This window comes from Diadema antillarum, unplaced genomic scaffold (genome assembly GCF_040938485.1).
Source record: "Diadema antillarum isolate AM-2024a unplaced genomic scaffold, OU_Dant_1.0 seq00000676_RagTag, whole genome shotgun sequence".
Classification (NCBI taxonomy): Eukaryota; Metazoa; Echinodermata; class Echinoidea; order Diadematoida; family Diadematidae; genus Diadema; species Diadema antillarum.
This window is the reverse complement of record NW_027271582.1, coordinates 956,544-982,574: the sequence shown is the minus strand read 5'-3', so window position 1 is coordinate 982,574 and position 26,031 is coordinate 956,544. Positions and strand designations below refer to the sequence as shown.

Sequence of the window (26,031 nt, the reverse complement as noted above, 5' to 3'; positions counted from 1 at the left end):
AGCAATTTATTAACTTTAATGGCCCCGCAATGTCAATCCCCGTAGAAATCTGATATACGAAATCAATAGAAAAGTATTCAATTTCATTTCTTGTCATTCATCTTAGATTCTATTTCTCCCAATTTTAGAGAGAAATTCATTCAAATTAATGACTCAAATGTGGCACTGTCATATATTGGATTATATGCTTTCATTTTCAATTTAAAGGACAAGTCCACCTTGGTATACTTGTGGATTAAGTGAATGCAGCAATATTAGTAGGTCATATCAGTGAAAGTTTAGGGGAAATCGGACAAAAGTTATTAATTTTTAAAGTATCTGAGCAGTCACTACTGGATGAGAAGACTACTCGAGTTTATGATGTCACATGCGTACAATGCTATCACGAAAATATAAAGAGAATTTCACAAAATTTTACTTTTTGAAAAAAGTGCACATTTCCTCGACTTGTCACTGACGTATATTAAGGGAGATATTATTCCCCTTTGCCTTCTGAAAGACGGAAGTCAAGTTTTCTTTTATTATGACAGAAAAGTGAAAATATGTTGAATTTTCTTTATATTTTCTTTATATCGCTGTACACATTTTATCAAAATGTACGTGACTTTTGTACGTGTTTGTAGGTTGAGTTATACGAGCTATTAGCTAGTATGAGGCAGATGTCCCATTTAAAGGTATATCAAGTTTGCATATTCAAACCGTTGAGTAAATGCAAAAAAAATATATAAACAGCAACGAAAAACACTGGCCATGTATATGCTGTAAAAGTTTGCCTTAACGTTCTTCACGGCTGTGCAAATGCTAATTTGAATGCATTTTTAATTTGAACGCCCTTTCCACACGTTATTATTTTGAGAAACTCATGAAATCCATGCTAATGAAATTAAATTGACTGAACTAGTTACCTTTCCTAATGTTGATCTCGTTGATCATTCAAATTCACTCGAACTTGAATGATCGCATCGTTAAATTGAGTGCAAATCTAATGAAATTGGGCGGGAAAACCTATATTGTGAATGTTCTACTCGTCTGCACATCAGAAATAATGAAGTTTGTTGCAGCCCCCCCCCCCCCAAATGGAGTTGAAATAATGGCGTCAAAGTACAATAGTATTGGTTTGTACAACAAATATTTTTATAACTCTGAATCCAGCTTTTAGGCCACACTGTATGAAAAATGTTCGCATTGTCAGCGGTAAAGCATTGACACTGATACACTGAGTGGGAAATAATATAATTAAAAACGTTAAGGAGACACAAATTGTCTCCTTAACATCTAGTGTCTCCTAAATGTGGTAGTCCTTAAAGCTGGATCCGTGGTTGTAGGTATATGGCAGAAGCCTTAAACCCCCGTCGTATGATCAGGCCCACCCGATAGAAGCTTTCTGTATTCCCCTTTTTTGCCATCTCTCTCCCCCTCCCCTCCTCTCTCTCTCTTATATATATATATATATATATATATATATATATATATATTAAAGTATATATATACACACACACACACACACACACACACACACACACACACACATATATATATATATACCGCTTTTGGCCACCAAATAGTAACTGGTGCAACCTCTTTCACTCTTATCCGTGCAAGGTTACATTACAACTCCAAGCTCTGCTTACTCTTTGACAAGCCCGTTTGTTTCATGCTTGTGGTATACTTAATTTTCTAAATAAAGCCAATTTGTTTACCTCGTGGTCTAGATTGGTATATTTATGGAAGATATTTCAACTACGTCCATGTGAGGAAACTTGACCGATATTCTCCATTGGTCTGGCCACTGAATTAAAAAAAAAAGGACGACATTTAATTAACGGGGTAACAAAGAGGGTAACATGCATGGTTGCACCTCTAATGATCCGGCGAGAGAATAAAAATAACCTAATATTTTGGGAGAATTATTATTACACTGCGCAACGGAGTTAGAACTACCCATCCGATTCCGTCTCTCGCTTGTTGGATCTATTCGTATAAAAGGTCCCACTCAAAGAAATGTAGGTAGGGTGAACCCTGTGGTTGGGCCTTAGGGTGGGTGGGGGAAAGTTTACACCGATAGCGGCAGATTTTTGATGAGCCGAGAATGATAGCTTACTCATAGCGGTTTCCCCCCGGTCGCGCCTGTCGCGTTCTAACTGCACACGGGAACTCCGTTCGAATACACCCCTGTGACAGTTGATGCGTGCCGCTCTCAGCTGCCATGGAGACTCATCCGCGCCGGTGCTCCCCGCACATGTATTGCTCATGGTATGGTGACATGTCCCATGTAATAATAATCTTACCTGAGACAGAATGAGAGCTAGGGAAGGGGGTGGGGAGGGGGTGGGGTGGAAGTGTTCATGGATGCGAGCGGTTCCGTCCGCAAAAGCCATGGTCATGTAATATCATAGGAGAACATTGTATGCGGGGGTTCATTTTGTCACTCTGACATGATCTGTGAACTTTACTAAAGCCACGATGTTATCATTGCATGTTTCCTTCTACTCTTGAACTATACAATCTTTGCTTGTGAAGATGGCCCCCTGCATTTTCCAATTATTTTTTCTCAAAATTTTGCTTGAAATGTTTCCTCTTCTAAGATAGTGTACCTTCAACATGACATTGCTTTATGTCTTTACTCCATATGTTTTCCCATGAATTGTACTACTTGATAATGTATACTAATGCATACAATTCAGATGATTTCGACATATTTGTTAAATTTTGTTACACTGTTTTGACAACGGATGTCGGTATAAAACTGACCTGAACTATACTATGCTAACACTTCGTAATTAGAATAACTGTGTGATCATGTGAAAAATTACAATATTTATTATCAGTCTTTTTTGTTGATGCCGTATGATCGGCTTTTTATGTGTGCTTTTTTTCAAGGAATCCACTTTACTCCACCTCGGCTTTTTGCTGGATCCGGCCATTTCCGTTAATTATATAATTTGATCACATTATTTTTAGTGTCATGGGTTGTTATCTTGTGTGTGTGTGTGTGTGTGCGTGTGTGTGTGCTTTTGTTTAATTTGAAATTTGAGAACAATTATCAAATCAAACAATAAAGCAAAAAACAAATCAAAGGCACGTTCTAACTTTCCAGTATTACATTTTAATAATTAACAGAAAATGCATTCTGTGTTAGTATTCAAATACGTAAAAAGAATAGAAGATAACATCAAACAAGTAGCACTCTGAATGTTTCATGCAGTAGGACTAAGTAGATTATGGGAGAACTTGGAAGACATTCACACGTTTTATACTAATCATATGTTGTATCAATTATGAATGACATCAGACATACAATTCATACAAATTCATGTAGATGAGTCCCCTGAGGCTTTGTTTCACAGCCCGTCGTTTAACAAATCATTTTGGCTAAATAAATATTTAACCACATTGCAATATTGTCATGATTGTACGCAACAATAACAATATAAAGAAAATACGAGGGGAATTCCACAATTCTTTTTTATTCAATGAAAAGTATATACCAACGCGACTTGTTACTGTTCAGGGAAACATTAAAGTGCTCTTTCATTTTTATGCTGTATGAATATCAAAACAGCTTGAATTCTCTTTGTATTTTCTTTATGCCGCTGTCCTGCAGTAACAGCTCGAACTAAATAAGTCTTCAGCGATGGTGACACCGAAGCTTTGAAATATTTTCAACATTTTACCGATTTTCCTCAAACTTCACTAATGAGTTGTACTAACATTACTGCATTACATATTATATTTTGTAAAATAAATTCGTATTGTGTTGTTTCTGATCAAGATAATATATTTTGGACTGAAAATTTCTTAAACGCCTTTATAAAAACATATGAATATAAAAAAACTTGTGATACGCTGATTTATAGAATGTTGCATGATTTTTTCCCCAAAATCATATGTATGATGATATTTATGGAAAAACTTTTTGATGAATTATTCACTTTGTTTTAACCAGATTGTAAAATGACTTTTGATTATATACATGGGAATATCATTGCATAATCAACTACTTAATTAAATTCGTTATTCGCCAACTTTAAGATCCTTTCGAACGTTATCATCTGATTATTTAGATTAAGCATTATAGTAACAACAACAACAATAATAAACAAATTCCCCCACCCCCGTGAATAAAATCAAGGGGTATCTGTCGATCCTTGTCATAACGTAATAAATTCTGCTGTAAATTTGAAGTGAAAACGAATCTTTAGACCGATAAATACCGGGGAAAAAACAGTCTGTACACTTGCAAAATATATAAAAAGGTTCCAAGTACTGTGGCATACTTTAAGTAATACAGTTTGCAACTAATGCGACATTCATAGAGGGCCTACAATAGTTGCAATCTAAAACCAGTCAGCATGGTCAGAGAGAGGCAAATAATCCTCTATAAACTGAGGCGACCACAATATTCGTAACTTGACATAATTGTCATAACTTAAAATGTCAAACAAAGAATCGATAGCCTATGCAGAAATGTGCTCCCCATTGCGTGTCAGAGCGGTGATCGCAACATTTTTCTTCAGGAATCGCTGATTAATGTTGCGGCCGCTATGACATTTTTGAATGAATGACATCCTGTGGCCAGAGTGTTTGTAAACACGAAAACGGTACAATGTGAATAGGGTGAGTACATCGTACGTGTGTATGACTGCAATGCCCATTTTTGGATTAAGATAAAACCACAGAAATCGAGAGTAATCACCCTGTGGTAATCACAACTCATTCTCAATTGGAGGAGTGGGTAGGAGTTTCATAGCGACCACTAGAATAACATTGGCGGTATGTTTCAGTGGTGGCAACTTAGCACGCGACCATTTGGCCCAGGATAGATTCTGTCGCATCGACAGTTAACAAGCTGCGATCCAGGCGTCTCCCCACCCCAATGATGTATATAGCAAATGTAACGAAGAGAACAAGCATGCCCATAGCTGTTATCATTCATACAAAATATCAATTTAAGTTATTCATACAAGATATGGATACACGTGTTTAGATTATATATATATATATATATATATATATACATATATAAATATAATATACTATATATTCTCTTTTTTTTTAAATCAGCACGGACCAGCTGAAGAACATGCCACTGAAGCAGTTCCCATGTTAAAATGGATGAATTGAATTGAACTAAACTGAGGTGCTTAAAGTATTGACAGTATTAAGAATCGAGTTCGAGGCTTTTGTGTCTGTTGCTTGTGCATATTTTGTTGCTGTTTTTTGTTGTTACATTTAAAATATTTTTTGTGTCTTCCACTCTTCATTCCACTCTGATATGCTGTCAGATCAAATTGCATCCGTCATCGATAATTTGTTGATATTGAGTAAGAAAATGGAAATGATTTGAGCTGTGGGCGTGCATGGACGATGACGATGAAGAAGAATATAATGAAAAGGAAGTGGAGAGAAAAGAATAAAACCAAGAACAAAAAGAGAAAGATGATATAGAAGAAAGAGATGAATAAAAAAAGAAAGGCGAAAAAATAAGAAAAAAAACCCCACCAATATAGTATAATTGTCTCTTGTTCATGTATCATTTTTTTTCTTGCGTGCCTAACTGCGTATGTATGTATGGGATATATTGCTCAATGAAAAAGTGCCTGTGCCGTAACATTCATATTTCATTTTACAGTTGTATTTCCTGTGTACCGTAAAACAAGTAATGTGTATAAGCATTTATATTACATGCATCATCACTTATCAAATGCTCCAGCCGTACAAAGATAACTTTTGGATAAATGCGTTGTTCGTATACTGCTTATCAAGCGATCTGCGTCTTACGCGCTCTATCAAAAATCTTTTCAGTGAGTCATTCTTTTCCGTCTCTGCTTAACTTTTTGTCGTCCTTCGTAGTCCTTGCAAAGTATACACTTTTTAAAAGGTTCTTCTCATCACACCTCCATTCGAGCATACATTGTGGTTCAAAACTTATTACAAAGTGTCAAATAATATTATTTGCAAAAAGTGTTATTTATTAAGTATTACTTTTCGTGGCATGGAAATAAAATGAACTAAATTGAATCGAGAAAGAAGAAGAAGAAGGAGAAGAAGAAGAAGAAGAAGAGGAGGAGGAGGAGGTTGGGAGGAGAACCCATATCGTACTGTGCTCATTCGCCTCATAGATACATTAACATTCTTACCTATTTTTTTCCGGCTTTTTCATAAAGAAACATAAATATGCTATACACACGCACACAAATACTCGCCACTGAAAATGGATGGCACAATACACACATAATCTCATCATGTCCACTTCGCATGTAGCAATTAAGGTATACAACTCTTCTTCCTTCACATTCAGAGGACGAGTTCAACGCATTCATGAATGCGACCCTGTGATATCGTGTATGGCGCACGGCGCTTTACTAAAGTGGGACGAGGGATTACAAAGCATAAAAAGTCAGCATTTTGTGGAGAAGATCATTAATTTCTTGTGGCCGACCTACCGTACACCAGTGGCGTATCTAGGCAAAACGGCGCCCGGGGCAAGCGCGAAAATTGCGCCCCTAATTTCTGAAAAAGTGTTCAACCCCAACCCCATCCCGGTAGGGACTTAAAAAAAGTCTACATGATATGCTTTTTCAAGCACTTAAAAGGGGTCTTTTGAGGGTGATTTAAGTGTAATAGATTTAGATAAATTTTGGCGAGCGAGCGCAGCGAGCGAGCCGAAAATTTTTGTATTTCAGCTTACAAAACATGGAATTCTTGTCATTTTTTTGCTTATTAAATCTTACAATTCTAATCAAGAAAATTAATGATGACGGCCTTATAGATAACGATTTATACCAACAAACTGAGGACTTGAAAAAAATACTCCAAATCACTACGCACGAGTGAGCCGAAGTTTGTATATTTCCGCGCCATCGTCACGTTTTGTTCTTATCTCTTTTTTTTTGGAGAAATTTTAGAGAGCGAGCGCAGCGAGCGAGCCGAAAATTTTTGTATTTCAGCTTAGAAAACGTGGAATTCTTGTCATTTTTTGCTTATTAAATCTTACAATTCTAATCAAGATATAGTGACGGCCTTATAAATAACGATTTATACCAACAAACTGAGGACTTGAAAAAATACTCCAAATTAGTACGCACGAGTGAGCCGAAACTTATATATTTCCGCGCCATCATCACGTTTTGTTCTTATCTCTTTTTTTTTTTTTGATTAATTTAGCGAGCGAGCGCAGCGAGCGAGCCGAAAATTTCTGTATTTCAGCTTACAAAACATGGGATTGTCATATTTTGCTTATTAAATCTTACAATTCTAATGAAGATATAGTGACGGCCTTATAGATGAGGGTGATTTAAATGTAATAAATGTAGATAGATTTTGGCGAGCGAGCGCAGCGAGCGAGCCGAAAATTTTTATATATTTCCTCGTCATCATCACGTTTTGTTCTTATCTTTTTTTGTGATAAATTAGATTTAGATTAAATTAGATAATAGATTTAGATAAATTTTGGCGAGCGAGCGCAGCGAACGAGCCGAAAATTTTTGTATTTCAGCTTACAAAACATGGAATTCTTGTCATTTTTTGCTTATTAAATCTTACAAATCTAATCACGAAAATTAATGGTGACGACCTTATAGATAACGATTTATACCAACAAACTGAGGACTTGAAAAAAAAATACTCGAAATTAGTACGCGCGAGTGAGCCGAAATTTGTATATTTCCGCGTCATCATTATACGTTCTGTTCTTATCTTGTTTGATTTGGTTTTTTGCGCCCCCCCCCCCCGTATGTTTGACACCTTTGGCGCCCTCGTTTGATCCAATGGGCAATCGCTTCAGAACGAAAGAAATAAAATTGCAGCCGCTGCTCCGTGTAATATTTTGCCTTCTAACGATGGCATGTGTGAACACAATATACATTGTCATTTTGTCCGCGTCATCATCACGTTTTGTTCTTATCTTCTTTTTTCTCTTTATATGAATTTTGGCGAGCGAGCGCAACGAGCGAGCCGAAATTTCAGCTTACAAAACATGGAATTCCTGTGTGAATACAATAAACATTGTTATTTTTTGTTTTCATCTTGTTTGATTTGGTTTTCTCCCCCCCCCCTCCCCCCCCCCCTCCCCCCCCTCCCCCACCCCATTTTCCCTCCTTCCCGGTCCGGGCGATTTTTTTTTCTTCTTCTTCTTCTTTCTTTTTTCCCTTCTTTTTTTCTTTTTCTTCTTCGTTTTTTTCCCCTTTTTTTCGTTTTCGGCGCCCCCAAAGAGTGGCGCCCGGGGCACGTGCCCCCCTTGCCCCCCCCCCCCCTAGATACGCCACTGCCGTACACCTCTAATACTTCAATGCACCAACTGCGTCGGAGCGGCCTGATCCATGCCTAGACGAGTAATCTACCAGGGAACAACTGGGAAGACCTGCAGCCCATATACTGGCTTGATCGCATCACTCTATTGCGGGCAACCAAAGAGTGACGGTGCTAGGCACTACTACAGAAAAGCAGTGGTTATGAAAAGGAAAAGGAACATAGTATAGGCCTATTGAGAACTAACGTCCACTTGAATGTCAGCTAATGTCCTGTTAACATGGCATAGCGTATTAGAGACCGTTGAATCCATTTGCGTCTTAATCTCCTTTTTTTTACCCCATTCACATGAAGGTGTGTGTGTGTGTGTGTGTGATAGTATTTATAAGATTATCAGGATTAAGCTCTCCAACCTGATATTTCTTATCGGTGGTTTCGTTTCAAACAACCTTTTCCTTTTCCCAATCTGCCTACATGATTTTACATCTAAAGAATAAACAAGATGTCAACACTTAAAAAAAAAATGATATTCTTAATTTGAATTTCATTCAATATCAGGTCCATGTTAACAACGAAATTAATATAAAGAAATAAACAGCTGCATTCTTCTCTCTTTTGCTGCCAAATCATTTTTCCCACATACAGTACAATATATTTTTGGGTCTTTTGTTCAAATCATGCGGATTGTGTTCAACACACATCCGCACACACAAAACACACACACACACACACACACACACACACACACACACACACACACACACACACACACACACACATGGACACCAAAATGAAAGCATGAATGTTGTTCAGAATCATTTCAAGACTCCCATGCTTTGAACTTACATCAACTCTGTTATCTGCTTGACGCCCATTTGATAGTGTCTTCTATATAAAAAATATTATTTCATCATCATATAAAACAAATAACGCACATTACTTGTTAGAGCGTTGGCAATCTTATGCACCATCAGACCATTCCTAACTTTTGAGTCATCTAAAACCCACGCGTCTTCGCCTATGTTTCGGACTGTTCCTTAAGAATCATTGGGTCGATAACTCTTTTTTCCCCACTGGGATATTTATCATTCGACATCAAACATATATTCACCTAAACACTTACATGTAATACATCATAACCTTTGAAAAACAGGCAATGAAATAATATCGTGACTCAGACCATCGTAATTATTATCTACAGATCAAGAGAACAGGTGTCTAAACAAACAACATTTTTCTGAAACACTTTCAGGTCATGGTTATTTCTTGCAATAGATATTTCCTTATCAAAATATTTCCTTATGCTATCTTTACATAAATCAAAACAAGGCATTATTCCTTTTAATTTATAAATATAGATTACATATCTCACATGCATAGTAATACAATTCAATGCCGAATTGTTAAAACCCGAAAAATAACTAATTCATTTTCCGTCGTCGATATCAACTCTTGCTTGCGGCCCGTACTAATATCATGTCCATAATCTGTTTTTTTTTTAAATAAATATAAATAGGACAATGTCATGTTTGCTCTCCCCGCCAGATCCATCAGGTACTGATGGTGCCAAGCGGACATATTCCACACCAGAGAATGGAGGGAACGCCTGGCAAGCAGGTAAGAACAAAAACAAAACAGAACAATACCATACAAAGAAAAATCTTCCAAAAACAAAACAAAAAACAAAAGCAAAAACACACACAAAAAAAAACCCACAAAAGACCTTCCGATATATTAGTATAACAACAAACATGTGAAATGAGATGCTATCTCTGCATAGACGTTACTGGCGAAGAATTTAATACCGACACTTGCATTCAGCTTTTGTTAAAGTGCAAACTCTAATTCATGTAAAAGGTCGTATACATACTACTTGTGGAGAAAAAAAAAATAATGTGCGAAAAGATGCTTTGCTTCTATTCAAGGCACGTGGGAGTATCATTTATTTGAAACTATGCCATCATGTATGTAATCCTATGATTATGTCAATGAGGAGATATAATTCCCTATATGGATGATTTTTGCACTCTATACTGTTTCCATCATTTTGTTTGTGCTTGTTAGTGTGCGTGTTTGTGTTAGTTTGTGTATCTCCCAGTTTGACCCATTTTATGATATCTTCATATATAGTCAAAAGAACGTAATGTTGTGTCTTTTACTTCTTTTAAACAAAGTCGAAACGTTCCAAGAAGAAGAAAACGACGACCTTTCATCATCGAGCGGGAATCGCAATCGGCAGCATACAGCTCGTGTTCGGCATTCTGTCGGCTTTCCTCGGCGGCTCGTCCTACGCCCTCTATCACCTCATCAACCATCCGGGTTGTGGGCTCTGGTGTGGCATCCTCGTAAGTCACATGACCATTCTGAGCATTGGTCGATAATTTGATTGTAATAGATTGATATACTCGCAATGTGAATCCTTTTTGACTTTGAGAGAATCAATAATTTTATGGTGATATTAAGAGGATTTGAAGATTCTAGAGAGAGTGAATATCAATATTTCTTTTCGAAACATTAATTGTTTAGATAGTATTATTGCTATTATAGTAACATTTATCGATGATAAATGCAAACCACTTAATTTTGTTCAGAGCTATATAAATTGCAATGAATCTGGTTTTTTTTTAATGAATATTGGTAAATGCTTGTGGAGAATCTGATTTCATACGGGTAGAGATCACTTCGCCTGATTTTCACTTGGAACGCAAACTCTTTAGCCGGAAGTCTGCATCAAAGAGCGAATTGCTTTGAAAAGAATTGGAAGAATCAAAGCTCGGGAGAGTGGAAAAAGTTTTAGAGAAGTCAGACAGGTATCAAGACAGTTACACTCCGTTTTGGTGACTCACTTAGCGTGGCGTCCATAGGGAGACCTGTAAATAGCTATCTTGATCACGTGATAATGACGAACTTTTAATCTTTGTATATTTATGGCGTTCTCTGAAATGTCTGCAAATTAACACACACACACACTCACACACACACACACAAACACACACAATATACACATGACTTCGAATAATAGCTTGTTTGTTGTATTGTCATATAACGATTATTCCAATATAAACTACAGCAAGACACACAACATTTGCACAGTGAGGATCAAACTCAGTATACATTATGCAAATCAGGTTCGAGACTATATATTTCAGTACTTATATATTCTATTTATATATTATATATCTTTATAGTATTTTTTTTTAAATTCTCACGCCCTTTCACAGCGTCAGGACTGTGACACCAACCCTACACTCACACTGTGTTCGCGCATGACGCTAACTTCTCACTGACCACCGTGTTAAAAAGGCTGTGACAACAGATACCATCACAGTGCATTAAAGCTTGGCAACAGACACAATTGCACTGGGTTCACTCACAATAACTACTTTAACAGTGTAAGATGTTGCGGCAACATTATGTAATCACACTGGGCTCATTGACGACGCTAACTTACCATTGATCACAGTGTTAAGACTATGGCAGCAGATACAATCATTCTGCGGCAAGAATTGACAACAGATGCAGTGGTACTGTGTTCTTTCATAGCACTAACTTATGACTGACTACAGTGTTAAGACTGTCACAACAGATAAGATCGCACGTTTTTATCAAAGATTGACAACAGACAAAACCACACTGTACGTGATCACTAGTATTGCGACAATAACTTTTCTCTACTCACAGTATACATGGTATAAAAGACTGCGACAACAGATAGTCACACTGTGTTTCCTTACGAAAAGAACACTGCATGTTCACAGTGTCAAAGATTGCGACAACAGATACAATCACACTGCATTCACACGCGACAACTCCTCATTGATCACAGTATTAATTTTAGACTATGACAAGAGATGCGATCACACTGTTTTCATTATTATAAAAGATTGACAACAGATACAATCACATTGTGTTCACTCATGACAATTACTTCTCATTGATCACAATATTACAACTGACAACTTATTTTATGTACAACCCCGATGGATATACTAAAGATTGACGACAGATACAACCACACTGTGATCATCGGCGACAATAACTTGCCGCTGCCCACAATGTCAAGACTATACACCAGATGCAATCACAATGTGTTCAAGACTGATAAGAGATGCAATCACAATGAGTTCAAGGCTGAAAACAGATGCAATCACGATGTGTTCAAGAATGATAACAAATGCAATCACACGGTGTACAAGACTGATAACAGATGCAATCACAGTGTGTTCAAGACTGATAACAGATGCAATCACAATGTGTTCAAGACTGATATCAAATGTAGTCACAAAGTGTTCAAGACTGAAAACAGAAGCAATCACAATGTGTTCAAGACTGATAATAGATGCAATCACAATGTGTACAAGACTGATAACAGATGCAATCACAATGTGTTCAAGACTGATAACAGATGCAATCACAATGTGTTCAAGACTGATATCAGATGTAGTCACAAGGTGGTCAAGACTGATAACAGATGCAATCACAATGTGTTCAAGACTGAAACAGATGCAGATGCAATCACAATGTGTTCAAGACTGATAACAGATGTAGTCAATCACAATGTGTACAAGACTGATAATAGATGCAATCACAATGTGTACAAGACTGATAACAGATGCAATCACAATGTGTTCAAGACTGATAACAGATGCACAGATGTAGTCACAAAGTGTTCAAGACTGATAACAGATGCATTCACAATGTGTTCAATGTGTTCAAGACTGATAACAGATGCACAAAGTGTTCACAATGTGTACAAGATGCTGATAACAGATGCAATCACAATGTGTTCAAGACTGATAACAGATGCAATCACAATGTGTACAAGACTGATAACAGATGCAATCACAATGTGTTCAAGACTGATAACAGATGCAATCACAATGTGTACAAGATTGATAATAGATGCAATCACAATGTGTTCAAGACTGATATCAGATGTAGTCACAAAGTGTTCAAGACTGATAACAGATGCATTCACAATGTGTTCAAGACTGATAATAGATGCAATCACAATGTGTTCAAGACTGATAACAGATGCAATCATAATGTGTTCAAGACTGATAACAGATGCAATCACGACACTTTTCACTGATCACACCGTGTTGATATTGAGGAATAATCGTAGTGTTGCAGTTGTATTAAAGTCAATCGCTTTCGCTATTCAACTGTTGAATTCATGTGACTCAAGCCATCAACAACACCATGATATGATATTGTTTAATCATCATCTATTTCCTGTTTTCAGTTCTACATACCGTCCGGCATACTTGGAATCTATACGAAGTCAAGAAATACATACGTAGTGAGTACCTAAAACAACTTTTCGTTATGTACTAAAGTTTGCTTTTTTTTTGGGGGGGGGGTTCTTTTTCTCATGCATTAGTTTAAGAAATGCAACATACATTTCAATCGATTACAGCGATGAAAATAGGTATGTGCATTCTGTGAGAAATTAATTACAAGCATTGGTAGGGATTTTGTTCTGCAAATATGGCGTCACTACAACAGAGTGTAACTATTCTTGCATTCTTTTTAGGCATATATATATATATATATATATACTTTCTTATATAGATATGTAAATGGGGAGCTATGTATGCGTGTAATGCATTTATGTATGTCCACTTATATCAAGTAAAATATAACATTTACAGCACGTTTTGTACTGTATGTTGTCTGTGCATGATCTCTCGTTCGGGGCAGATCGTTGCGTACATGGTGATGTGCATCTTCACGGCGATCATTGGCCCTTTCATGATGGTCATAGAAGGGGTTATCGCAGGGGTCACGGCCCTAGTCTTCACCTGCCCCACCCTCATCCACCCCCTCTCAGACATCCGGGTACTAGGCATTCAGCTCATCTCAAGCTCCATCTGTACGATATTTGGAGAAGAGGTGAGAAACAGATATGCATAATAAAAAGTAGCAATAGATCAAGAGCTGAACAGATAGCTGGATATATAGATAAATAGACATATAGACGAATAGATAGATAGATAAATAGATACTAGTAGACAGAAGATTAAATAGACGGATAGATAAATAGATGGATAGATTTATAGATGTATATAGATAGATGGGTAGATAGATAGGTAGATGAAAATAGATGAAAATATAGATAAACAGGCAAATAGATATATATACGGAATTTGATAGATAAATGAATACGGAATGATAGATAGGTAGATAGACAGGTAAAGAGACAAATAGAGAGAAAATTGAAAGCGGAATTCCCCAAATTGTTAAAACTAACTTTTGACAATGTGATACTAAGCAAATACTAGTAGAACGGAACAAATCTCATTTGGATAAACAATGATAACGAATTAAAGGAATTAACATATGTGCCATGTTGCATTTTTGCGAAAATATGCTATTGGTCACAGTAAAATTATGTATGCACAATAAGTCGGTCGGTGAGGGTGACCTAAAGGTGAATCTTTACCCTTTTATGGCTTTTATTTGTTTTTGGTGTTGTTCTTTTTTATCTTTTTTTTTTTGGGGGGGGGGAGGGGGATGGGTGAAATTTAATCCAATTTTCCAAAGAAATTTGAAAAGGAGGGAAGCAAAGTTTATGAATATGATATTCTTCCAATCAAGTACTTTTAGTATTAGATGATTTGGAGTGATTTGAAAACGGTAGATTTTCAGGACTTCTGAAGGGGCTGCGGCTGCTAAGAAAAAAAAAGTTTGAATCATCACTCTCATGGATTGTCACACGTGCAGCTCTAAGCTTTATCGCTGATGTGTATAAAAACAATAATTCTAAACAGCAACGACGACAATGTTTTCATCAAATTGAATTGAACTGAATTGAATTGAATTGAATTGAAATATGTGATTAATTTCAAGCTCAGCAGTGGCACTGCGCTTAGCAACCAACACTATCGCTACCATCATCATCACCATCATTATCATTGTCATTTTCAGCCCTAATCGTTATCAAATCCATGTAATTCCAAGCACATATGAATGAATACATGTCTTACTCTGAAACGGATCATCTGACTCAGACAAAATTCCGAAGAATGGTTATTATAATTTCTCAAAAAAAAAGTCGAAAGCTCGCTCTCCATTATAATCAGCTACATTCTTTGCCTTTACTTTATTTTTGGTTTGGGTGAATGAAAGTTGATGAGGATGCCGGTCGAAGTTTTTTCCCAAATATGGAAAAAAACATCCATAAGTGAGGTTTCTCATCTTTCAGATGTCTTCAGAAACTTGCCTAAAATTATAAACCGGAAAAACTGTGCGGAAGGGCTATTGCCTGGGGAGAACCATGAATCATATAGTGGTTAAATAACAACAGAAGCCACAAATGTTCAGCGACGGAAGTAGTCGAACGGAACCGGGCTTCCTCTGCTCTACTCTGCACTGCTCTGCGCCTATCTTCCTAGCTTTGCTCTTCTTGGCGAAATAGAGGGGGGGGGGGGGGTGGGAAGGGGAGGGGCTATGGGCGCAAAGACATGATTGACAGCATACATAATGAGGAACATTGAATGACGGCCTGATCTCAGGTCATGTTAATCATATACGCTGCTTTCGCATTTAGTCTAGCTTTCAGGAGCCTGCCATCTGCCCTTTTCAATATTGCAAAGCCGGGCTGACATTTTTTCATGATATCTATCAGTCATTCGCTGTTTTCCTTCTATCGGAACTTGCTGTAAGTACAAACGGCCAGACTGTAACTTTTATCGGCAAACGGTTTCACTTTTCTCTCCAAGTCGTCCATTTCATGTTCATGGAGGAAAACCAACGACAACAGGGGGAAACATAAAAGTGTGCGCATATCCTGGAACCCACACTAGTTTTGCGGAAGCCAGTGTTATTCCCGGTATCCTAATTAATCTAAATTTAAACTCGGCGTGGTATTTTTGACTGCCAGTTAGACTTTATGAAACAAGGCAGCAAAAGACAGTCAGCACTCCCCTCAACCTTGAACTCCTTTTCTCCGGTCTGGTGTCTTTACACGTTGTCATATTTGAGTTCTTGTCACTTTCATTTTCATCAATAAAAAAGAAAACAAAAAGAAAAGAAGAGAAAAGTAAAAAAATTCTCTCAGGAATACATGTATAGACAAAGTGACAAATGTTGAGTCTATTTCCTCGTAAGAGGTATGATATGTAATTCCTTCTGTGTTCAACGGACTTTATTTGCAAGTTACAGAAAGCATTATTCCCTTCTCTTTCTGCCATTCACTCTTCCACTTGTGAATAGAAATTACATTAGAATAATCAGGGGAGGATCAAGGAATTCCGTAAAGAGGGGGCGCCTTTACAAAATTAAAGGGGGCACACGCCCCCCTTTTTCTTTTTATTTATTTTGTTTTAACAAAAAAGAAAATAAGTGGGCGCCCAGTGAGCTCTCCCCTGGATCCGCCATTGCTCTGATAACCCCGGACTTTCTCTGACCCAGGACTATCGTTAGTCCCGTACCAATTTTTTCAGCTTTTTACACTCGCCAATTAGTCCCGTACTATCTCTTGTCCGGGGCTAAGGAGAAAACTGACCTTTTTACACTCGTATTTCTTAGCCCCGGACTTTCCAAACCACATGAATATTCATAATTACGCTGCGTATAGACTGTACACGTACAGGCACGCACCGGCAGCACTTGATTACCTCGTTTCTGATTGGTCAGTGAGGGTCGGACTTCGTCTCCGTCGCTTCAGCCCAGGATTATTTTTTCGTTCTGTTTACACTCACTTGCTTGGCACCGCAATTGCGGTGCTAGCACCGCAATTGCGGTGCTAACCCCTGCTATTTTGCAGGGCCAGATAGTACGGTACTATCGGTGGGGCTAGCCCACTTTGGCAAAAACGAGTGTAAACAGAAAGTGGGCTAAGGATAGTCCCGTACCAACGGTGGGGCTAAGGCCCCCCCCCCCCCCCTTATGCCTGAGATATATCATTGATTTTGACATATTCAGGGATACATTAGACATGTTAGAAGGAGAATTAGCTGTCTAGTATTTTTGGTTCTTTTCCCAGGTTCCCATGGCAGCCTTCTTACTTTTCGTCGTTACGAGTCAATATTTCACGATTGTTGTTGATGTTACGTCAGATTTAACTGAGCTGTCGGCACACAGTGTTCGTACGCTGTAGACAATCTTTTTGGAATATGTTTTACTGAAAAGAGGGCGGGGGCGGGGAGGGTCTCTTTGCTTTACAATGAAATTGAAAAATCGGGAAAAAGTTGTGGAAGAAAGCAAACATGAAAATGATAATCAATGGTACATGCTCTTCCGAATGTCTTCATAAAAACACATAAAAAGTAATGCCGAAGTTTCCATCTTACCAAGTTGACTTTTTCCTTATATCGGTCGTTTATGGACGGTCATATATTCAATAATTACGACAGACTAATACAGCTAGAGGTTTAGATCATGATCAAGATAGATAGATGTATGATAGAAAAATAGATTAATAGCTGAGTTTGATTGGTGTGTAAATAGACAGATAGACAGGTAGACAGATGGATGAAGAGGTAGACATGCGAATAGATAGATAGATGGATGCATGCATACATAGATAGATAGATAGATAGATGGATGGATGGATAGATAGATTGATAGATATATAGATACATGTAAATAGATAGATAGATAGATAGATAGATAGATAGATAGATAGAAAGATAGATAGATAGATAGATGAATAGATAGATAGCAATGGTGTTTGGGTATTTGATAAAACAAATACAACCTTTTCCGTTGAATGTTAACATTGCTAAGTCAGAACACTTCTCTGCAGGACAAGAACGCCGGAATGCAAACCAACCTCTTTAATTCCCTGAAATTCATAGTGAAAATTTGTGTGAATTTAGTGCTATAATATTGTTCTCATCGTGATCAATGTCCCTGTTTCTTGAAAACATTTTCAACCGTGAAATTCTGAAACTTTCTCATTTATTTTCAGGACACGGGTCTAATTTTTAGGTAGGTTTTTGCTGTTTAATATGACGCCGTACTCATCTATGTCAGCTTTATCATTTCGCGAAATTTCACTTTAATATCCGTAAATTGATATCCGCAAATGTTAGAACGTGCCTCTTGTCTCTGTCAGTCAGTACTCTGTTTCTAGATATCCCACATGGTACTCCCGTCAGTCAAGAGTAACTATACGTGACTCGGAAAGATATGTGACAGTGTTAAAAGGATTTTCAAACTGTTTGATGCTGGCGCCAGTTGTTATATGCATGCTGTCAAGTATCATTTCCTGATAGTTAATATTTTTGTAACGTCGCAAACTAATGAACTATGCGATGGCTTGGCGTACGTTTAATTACTGCAGATGTAGACGTCACCGCATGAAGACATGTATTGATAAAATTACAACTGTTATGACATTGACAAAAAGACTCAACAACTGCATGACTCAATTTTTGTTCCATATTTTCTTTTTCTCTTTGTATTTTCTCTCACTTTATAGCTCACGCTTTTTTCCTTTGTACCTACTTCTGCCTATTAATGTCTGTCTGCCTGTCCTGTCATTCATATGTTTGCCTTAAGTTCTTCAATAGGCAGCTATATTTCTTGCTATCTACCTATTTATCATCTATTTATCTAGCGACTTATTTCTATTCAGCTATATTCATCTATCTTAGTATCTATATATATCATGTCTATCTCTATCTGTTAGTTGTAATAACTTGTTTCAAGTATCTGTTCTGTTGATCCTGGTTCGTAGGCGGCGATGTTCATTCACGGCATCCTATCCTTCATCGGGCTTGTCGAGTTCGTGGTCGCGGTGGTCGGCTCGGCGTTCTGCTGTGATGGGCTCTGCTGCGGGAGATCACCCCGTCGCGTCTCGCCCGAGAACGACGTGGTAACTATATGTTTGATAACTACTGGGGGCGCTAACTCTTAAAAGGGGGAAATAATCTATACAAATACGAAGTGGTACATACACAGATGAAGTGATGGATAGATGGATAGACATCGGACAAGGAAATAACAAAGATTGAATGATAACGATTATGATTTTGAAATAAATGAGACGAATTAGAAGATGTTGAATAACTTAAAGTACGAATAATACATTGTGTAGATTGAAGTGAATGCAGCAATATCAATAGAACACATCAGTCAAAGTTTGAGGAAAATCGGGCAGTCCGTTCAAAAGTTATACATTTTTAAAGTTTCAGCGATGACAACGCTGGATGAGAAGAATACTAGAGTTTGTGACGTCACGTATGTACAACGAAAGAAAATATGAATAGGATCCAACATTATTTCATATTTCTCGCAAAATGAGAGAGCACTTGACTTACATCTTCCGGAAAGCAGGAGATCAAAGTGAGACTTAATATGTGCCAGTAACAAGGTAAGGAAATGATTATTATGTACTTTTTCTAGAACGATGACATTTTATGGAATTCTTTTTTATATTTCACTTATTTCGTTGTCATGCAGTGATGTCACAAACTGTTGTAGTCTTCTTAGCAAGCGATGGTATAGCACTGAAACTTTAAAAATTAGCAACTTTTGAACGGATTGTCCGATTATCCTCGAACTATTACTGATGTCTTCTACTATATAATATCGTTGCACTCCCTCAATCCACGCATATTATTTGGGCGAACTTGTCCCATAAAAGAAATTGTAGATTATGGATAAAAAATTATAACTTATCTATCTGCCTAGAAAAATTATTTCACATGGTCACACAAGTATATAGGTCGATTGGAGACACAAGATGATTATCGGTTATGATGTTGTTTATGTGTCCAGTTTTAAGAAAGCTTGATGTCTTTTGCTTAGGTACAGTACTCAGTACTGTATAATCAATTTTGCTGTCTCTGTGAAATGTTAATCTTGATCTTATTGTGTATCTGAATCTTGCACCTTGCTAGATAGGTACTCCCATTCTTATGCAGCCGTTTACTGACATATTAATCTTCATTACATTATTTTGTTGCTGTGATGTAAAGTAAACGACAATTTGAAGTGTCCTTCACATTGTAATCATATAACAAACCCGCCACCATGTATACCTCTTCGTGTGCATACGACGATGCGGTCCATAAACACGACGTGCTTTTATGAAATTGAGGATTTTTTAAACTGCAGAAGAAAGAACTATTATCGCTTATGTTCAACAATTGATAACATATGTGTACAACCATGGATCCACAACATAATTTTGTTTTAGCTCAATGGTACAACTAAATTACTTATATTGTTCCATTTCTTTTCAGTGAAAAACGCAGCCAGCATGCCGGAGTGTGGCCTGTAATAGCGCCACCATGCGGCGATGTTTCTATCACTAAATGGCGGTAGTAATCTCCCGATTCGTCGCCTGATTTCGGTCGAATTCGTCTTCGAGATGGTTCCACCTTCATGAACTCATCGTGGGTGAATATTGCTACATAGCGGTCTACTCTTCACCACTAATGCTAGTGGTTGGTTTCACCGCTCGAGCCTCGTCCAATGCCGGGACTATTTTCAGCGAAGACCTCGATCCCGTCAACACATTGGCTTTGGAGACGCCATCTAAACATCTACTGGCATCCGTGTCGTCGCCACCTGGGCGAATTTATTCCGATGGCCTCCGTCTGAGGGCGTCTCCTCTGTGTTGCTAATGTTGCTACTGGGTGTTCATGTCGCGCTTTGTAATGAATGCTCTGCAATAAAAATCAGCAAGAATCTTGAGTACGCGAGCCTCGAACTGAAACTGAGGTTTCATATAATTATGGTACCAAAGTGACTCCTACCAATCGTCATTAAGGGTTTGTCTAGCGAACGTCTCCCTCCGCACACAAGTATGCCAAGTTTCGTCAGTACTCTTACGAGGGAGAGGTAGTTGTGACAATAGATCCAATGTACCTGGCGGCAAGTTTGCCGGTCCTGTTAAGGAGCCTGTGCGGTTTCCTGGATCCAGGAGTGAATGGGTTAAAATGGTTTTGCGTGCAAAAAAAAAGACATGCAGGGCATACTCGTCATTGTGAATGTTGCCAAGTGGACGGTATAAAAGCTATCGTAATTGTCTTTCCCATGACCTGTCCTCTTCGACCGGGAAAACACGAGACGAAACTTAACTTTCTCTTATCGATTATGAATATTAAATTTTATCTGACCCGTTAGCAGTCAAAGGTCTTAAGTAAACTTGATTGCTTGAACGTCTTTGTTATTTGGTCATATTGACTGCTTTCATGATTTTCCTCATTTTTATATTTGCATTGATGCAACGATGAAGAAATTTTTACCATCGTTGTCAACATAGCGGACACGAGAAAGACAGGTACTACACTAATTGTTGTTATATTTATTATCATTATTTCTATTATTTCTATGTTATTATTATTGTTATTATTATTGTTATTATTATTAGTATTGTTATTATCATTATTATTATAATTATTATTATTGTTACTATTGTCATTATTATTCTTCTTCTTCTTCTTCTTCTTCTTCTTCTTATTATTATTATTATTATTATTATTATTATTATTATTGTTATTATTATCATCATCATCATCATCATCATCATCGTTATCATTACCATTATATTTGAGGAGCTGCATACAGTGATTACTGCCATCGACTTTAAGTCCAAAGGTCCTTGGTTCGAGTACTATAGCATCCTTGTTGCAGAGGTTGTGCAGGGTTGTGCCCCTGGGCAAGGCACTTTACTACCATTTTCCCATTGCCAAGTCTCTTGGATGGGACTCTGTACTGTGTTGATAAGATGCTGCTGTGTACAGTCAATTCCCGTTATAACGAAGTCCGCGGCATCGGCAGTTTTTCTTTCGTGATGATACAAAAAAAAACAAAACAAAAACAATCGTCATACTGTAACCGAACAAAGAGAGTATAGTCGAAATATGGGTAATAATTTTGGATCCTGAATTCGTATTTCGTTGCACAGTGAAACTGGGGTTCCATTATCATCAACGGTATTAGTTTTAACGGGAGTGCACTGTACTAGAAATGTAGAGATCATAGGATTTGATCACGGTGCTGCAATTAACTCTGAAGACTTCGATACTTAATAGCTTCAGGTTCGAACATCTCATGATACATGATAAACATTTCGAATTGCTAGCAAGAACATAATGATGTAAAAGTGCCAATGTGACTGTACTCGATTTGAAAGAAATATTGCATTTTTTAGTGTGCAATTTTGCCAAGTTTGGACAACTTGGACAAATAAATGAAAGGAAATATCATGTAAAAATGTGAAAACTCCAAAAACTCTCTTGATACAACGTGAAAAGCCTCGCAAAGATTACATTTGAAAATTGTGATACATATGGGCTCAAACAATGAATTTGATTTCTGTAATTATTACATTTCGACTTTAACGCTGCAACGATAATTATCTACCGTTGATGGAATTGGTAGACTGAAAATTCCATATCATATTATTATACTGACATGCAAAAATACACGTATATCACATATACCCCTGCACACATGCGCTACAGGATTGAGAGAGAGGGAAAGAGAGAGAGAGAGAGAGAGAGAGAGAGAGAGAGAGAGAGACAGACAGACAGAAAAAGAGAGACAGACAGACAGACACATACACACGCACACACATACACACAATGCTCACAGGTTACGTGCATAAAAGTACAAAAAATAAACCAACATTCCTCTTATAGGATCATGCTTTATTTATTATTATTACTTGCTTTATTTATTATTATTACTTTATTATTATTACTTCAAAGCCACAAAGTTTTTCCAATTAACGACACTGTTGTTGAGCTAACAAATAGAATGACATTCGCATAACGTGGATGAACTTCTATGATACAATATCTTTTTCAACTTCCTTATAATTCTATTTTGCTTATTTCGTTTCCAACAAAAAAAAAACAAGCAAAACGAAATTGAATATATTAAAAAACAAAAACAAAACAAAAACAAAAAAACGCAATGGCAATAAAACATACGAACACAGCTAATGACACAAAATCAATATAATCAAGTAAAATACTGTAAACTGAAATACAATAAATGTGGCTTTTTTGACAAAAACCGAATCAAAACTGTTTAGAATGAGGAGACTCAAAACCCCCCACAAAAAACAGGGCTTGTAGTTTGCAATCGCTAGTATGGGCTCAGATTTCTAGGTCCTGGTTAGATATTGTGACGTCATGTAACATGTTTACGTTGTCATTTTCATTTTGTATACAATTATGTATCCTTAAACAAGAGTTAAATGTCATACTATTCTACTGTTGCCATGAAATAAATCTTGTGCCTAGTTTGTACAGAGTTTTGTATATAAATGACGAATTTTGGCCCAAGTTGTGTTTTGTTTGAGCTGTTTTCGTGTGCTTTTATTGATGAGTGAATGAAACGATGATTCGCAGTGATACTGGGTTAGTTTCAAGGAGCAGAGCTGATACAGCTGACGAGATTCTCCAACGCGTTGCTCTAATGCTGGGCTATGATGTTTATTGTCAACGGAGTCCTCGCAGCTATAATAGTATTACATGGTACATCGGTCGCAAGTGTCTGACTGTTTGAATATAGATGGCTGAGTTGACGAATTATTCGAAGACTTGATATAACTATCAACATTATTTCAAGAAACTATGCTCTGACTTGTACTCCATCCATCCAACTCTATCAGTCTATAATCTTACATCACCGTCTCATTTACTATCATTGCAATAGGCATGAAATCAGTCAAATTAACAGAATCCATCAACGAGTGTGTAGGAATGCACCATGCGTTAAAGCATGTTGTGCGATATACACTAATTTCCGTTAGTGAAGATATAACGTTCATACTTTTTAAGGTCAATGTAGATTAGTGGGTATACTCTCACACCTTCACACGCACACACAATAATATTATTATGTATATAAATTTGAGACAATGAAGACAGATAGTTATCACATGATGCCAGCTGGTAGTAGAAGCTTACTCCCTTAGGTCTTCCTAAGCTCTATTGTCTGTTTCTACAAACATGGAATAGAAGTTTTGGGTATATCACAGCATATAGAGTAATGAACATCATATATTAAGTGTAATTTCAGCAATGGTATATATCAATAGTTATACACGCACGCATGAAGATATTCTGCTTTCTCCCAGACATTTCTTGACCTCGCAGTTGATGCCCATGCAAGGAGAGCCCAGGAAAGGATTATTGATCTATTGAGTGAACGAATAAAAGGGGCATTATGAAAACCTCTGAGTGAGTGGATGGTGAGAGAGGGAGGGAGAGAGAGAGAGAAAAGACAGGACTGGGAATGATCTAACCCGCCACAAAAGCCATTCCACCTTTTTGTAAGGGCACTCAAGCAGGCATTTTTCATTTGCATACGCGTCACTCGCTTTGTGCAATCTCCACGCAACCGAGGGTTATCAAGGCATGTCCCCCTTCTCTCCACTTAGTCAAGCGCCATCTTGGATTGCGTATATTAGAAACAGATTCCCCCTTGCATCCATTGTTCAGTGTAGGAACTCGGCTTCGCGCCCGATATTTATCAGGTGAGTCAAAATTACCTGTTAAATCACTAAATTTGGTGAAGATCTCTTTTGTCTGCATGGCTGACGAACAGCGTGCAATTTGTCGTGAATTTGCAGGTCTTTACCACTTGCGAGATAATTACGAAATGAAATGTATACACGCTCCACAAGCAGTACAAGCAGTATTTGTGCAAGAAGGTAATGCGATCTTCTAATAACATTGCATCAGTTTATCTTGTTGACTTGTGTTTTTAAAGGAGACACGATGTTAAGATGACGATTCTGAAATATCCAGTTCATTTTTCCAATATTTCTCTGGGTTTTGATAGATTCGTTAATAAACATTTAATTTTGATGATTATATATCACTTACACATTCAATACCTTTTATAAAATCGTGTGATCTTCATTTTTGTTTTTAGAATATATCACTTTATTAAGTTCGTTTTCATTTTAATTCGCTTTTGTTGATTGAAATCCCAAATATTTGTTATTAAATTATGTAAGATCTGCTCCGAATTTATCTACTCCGAATTCTAAATGATATATAAGTTGTCATAAATCTCATGAAAACATACACACTCTGTGTTCATCTTTCTTTTATCTCAGATACCCTTGAAAGAGGAGATTTGAAGTAATAAACATAATCAATCTCCTTTGAAATAAAACAAAAAGTTGATATATGATAGATTTCCTGACTTTATTTGCATTATGGTCATTGAAAGGTAACATTTTGTGTAATCTAATATACGTACAATCATCGGGTCGAAGTTGACCCACTTTGGATTTATACGTCAGTTTAGGTAATCACTATTGCCAACAACTGATGCAATTATAAGAAATGGTTTTACGTTGTTCGTACAATGTACAGGACTTGTTAAAGTGTAGAAAGCCAACAACGTGGGCGCAACATACATTATATTCAATATACATGTAGCCTTATGTCAACGTTTCATCCTTTCCTAGTTTGTTTCTGTTTTGCTTCTGCGTTACCACTATGTTTACCAGGACCTAATTTACAGCTATGCATAATGAGTCGTCATACGCTATTTATCATGCCATATCGATCATCAGGGCCCGTTTAATAAAACTTGTCATCAGTGACAACTGCCACATTTCTGTGAAAAATTTGCTCTCAGCCAATCAGATGCAAGGATTTCAGTAGCTTGTCACATCTATGACAACTTGTCACAGATGACAAGTTTTATGAAACAGGCCCCAGGTGTACTATAATGGAACTTCGTTCTCAATCAAAATCAAAGTTCTGCGCCTTACAGAATGTCAATCCGTATAAACATGTATCTCTTCATGTCATGTTTCTCTGCACAGGTGGTGTACATAAAATTCTAGCA

General features: G+C 37.2%; 1 protein-coding gene across 1 annotated transcript; it reads left to right on the top strand.

The window, feature by feature from the left end:
- Positions 1–9,843: 9,843 nt before the first annotated feature.
- On the top strand, positions 9,844–26,029 carry LOC139737039 (uncharacterized). The gene is made up of 5 exons (XM_071647717.1): positions 9,844–9,867; positions 10,425–10,595; positions 13,954–14,145; positions 18,938–19,075; positions 26,009–26,029. The coding sequence occupies exons 1-5, from the start codon at positions 9,844–9,846 to the stop codon at positions 26,027–26,029; spliced, it is 546 nt and encodes a 181-aa protein (XP_071503818.1).
- The last annotated feature ends 2 nt before the right edge of the window (positions 26,030–26,031 follow it).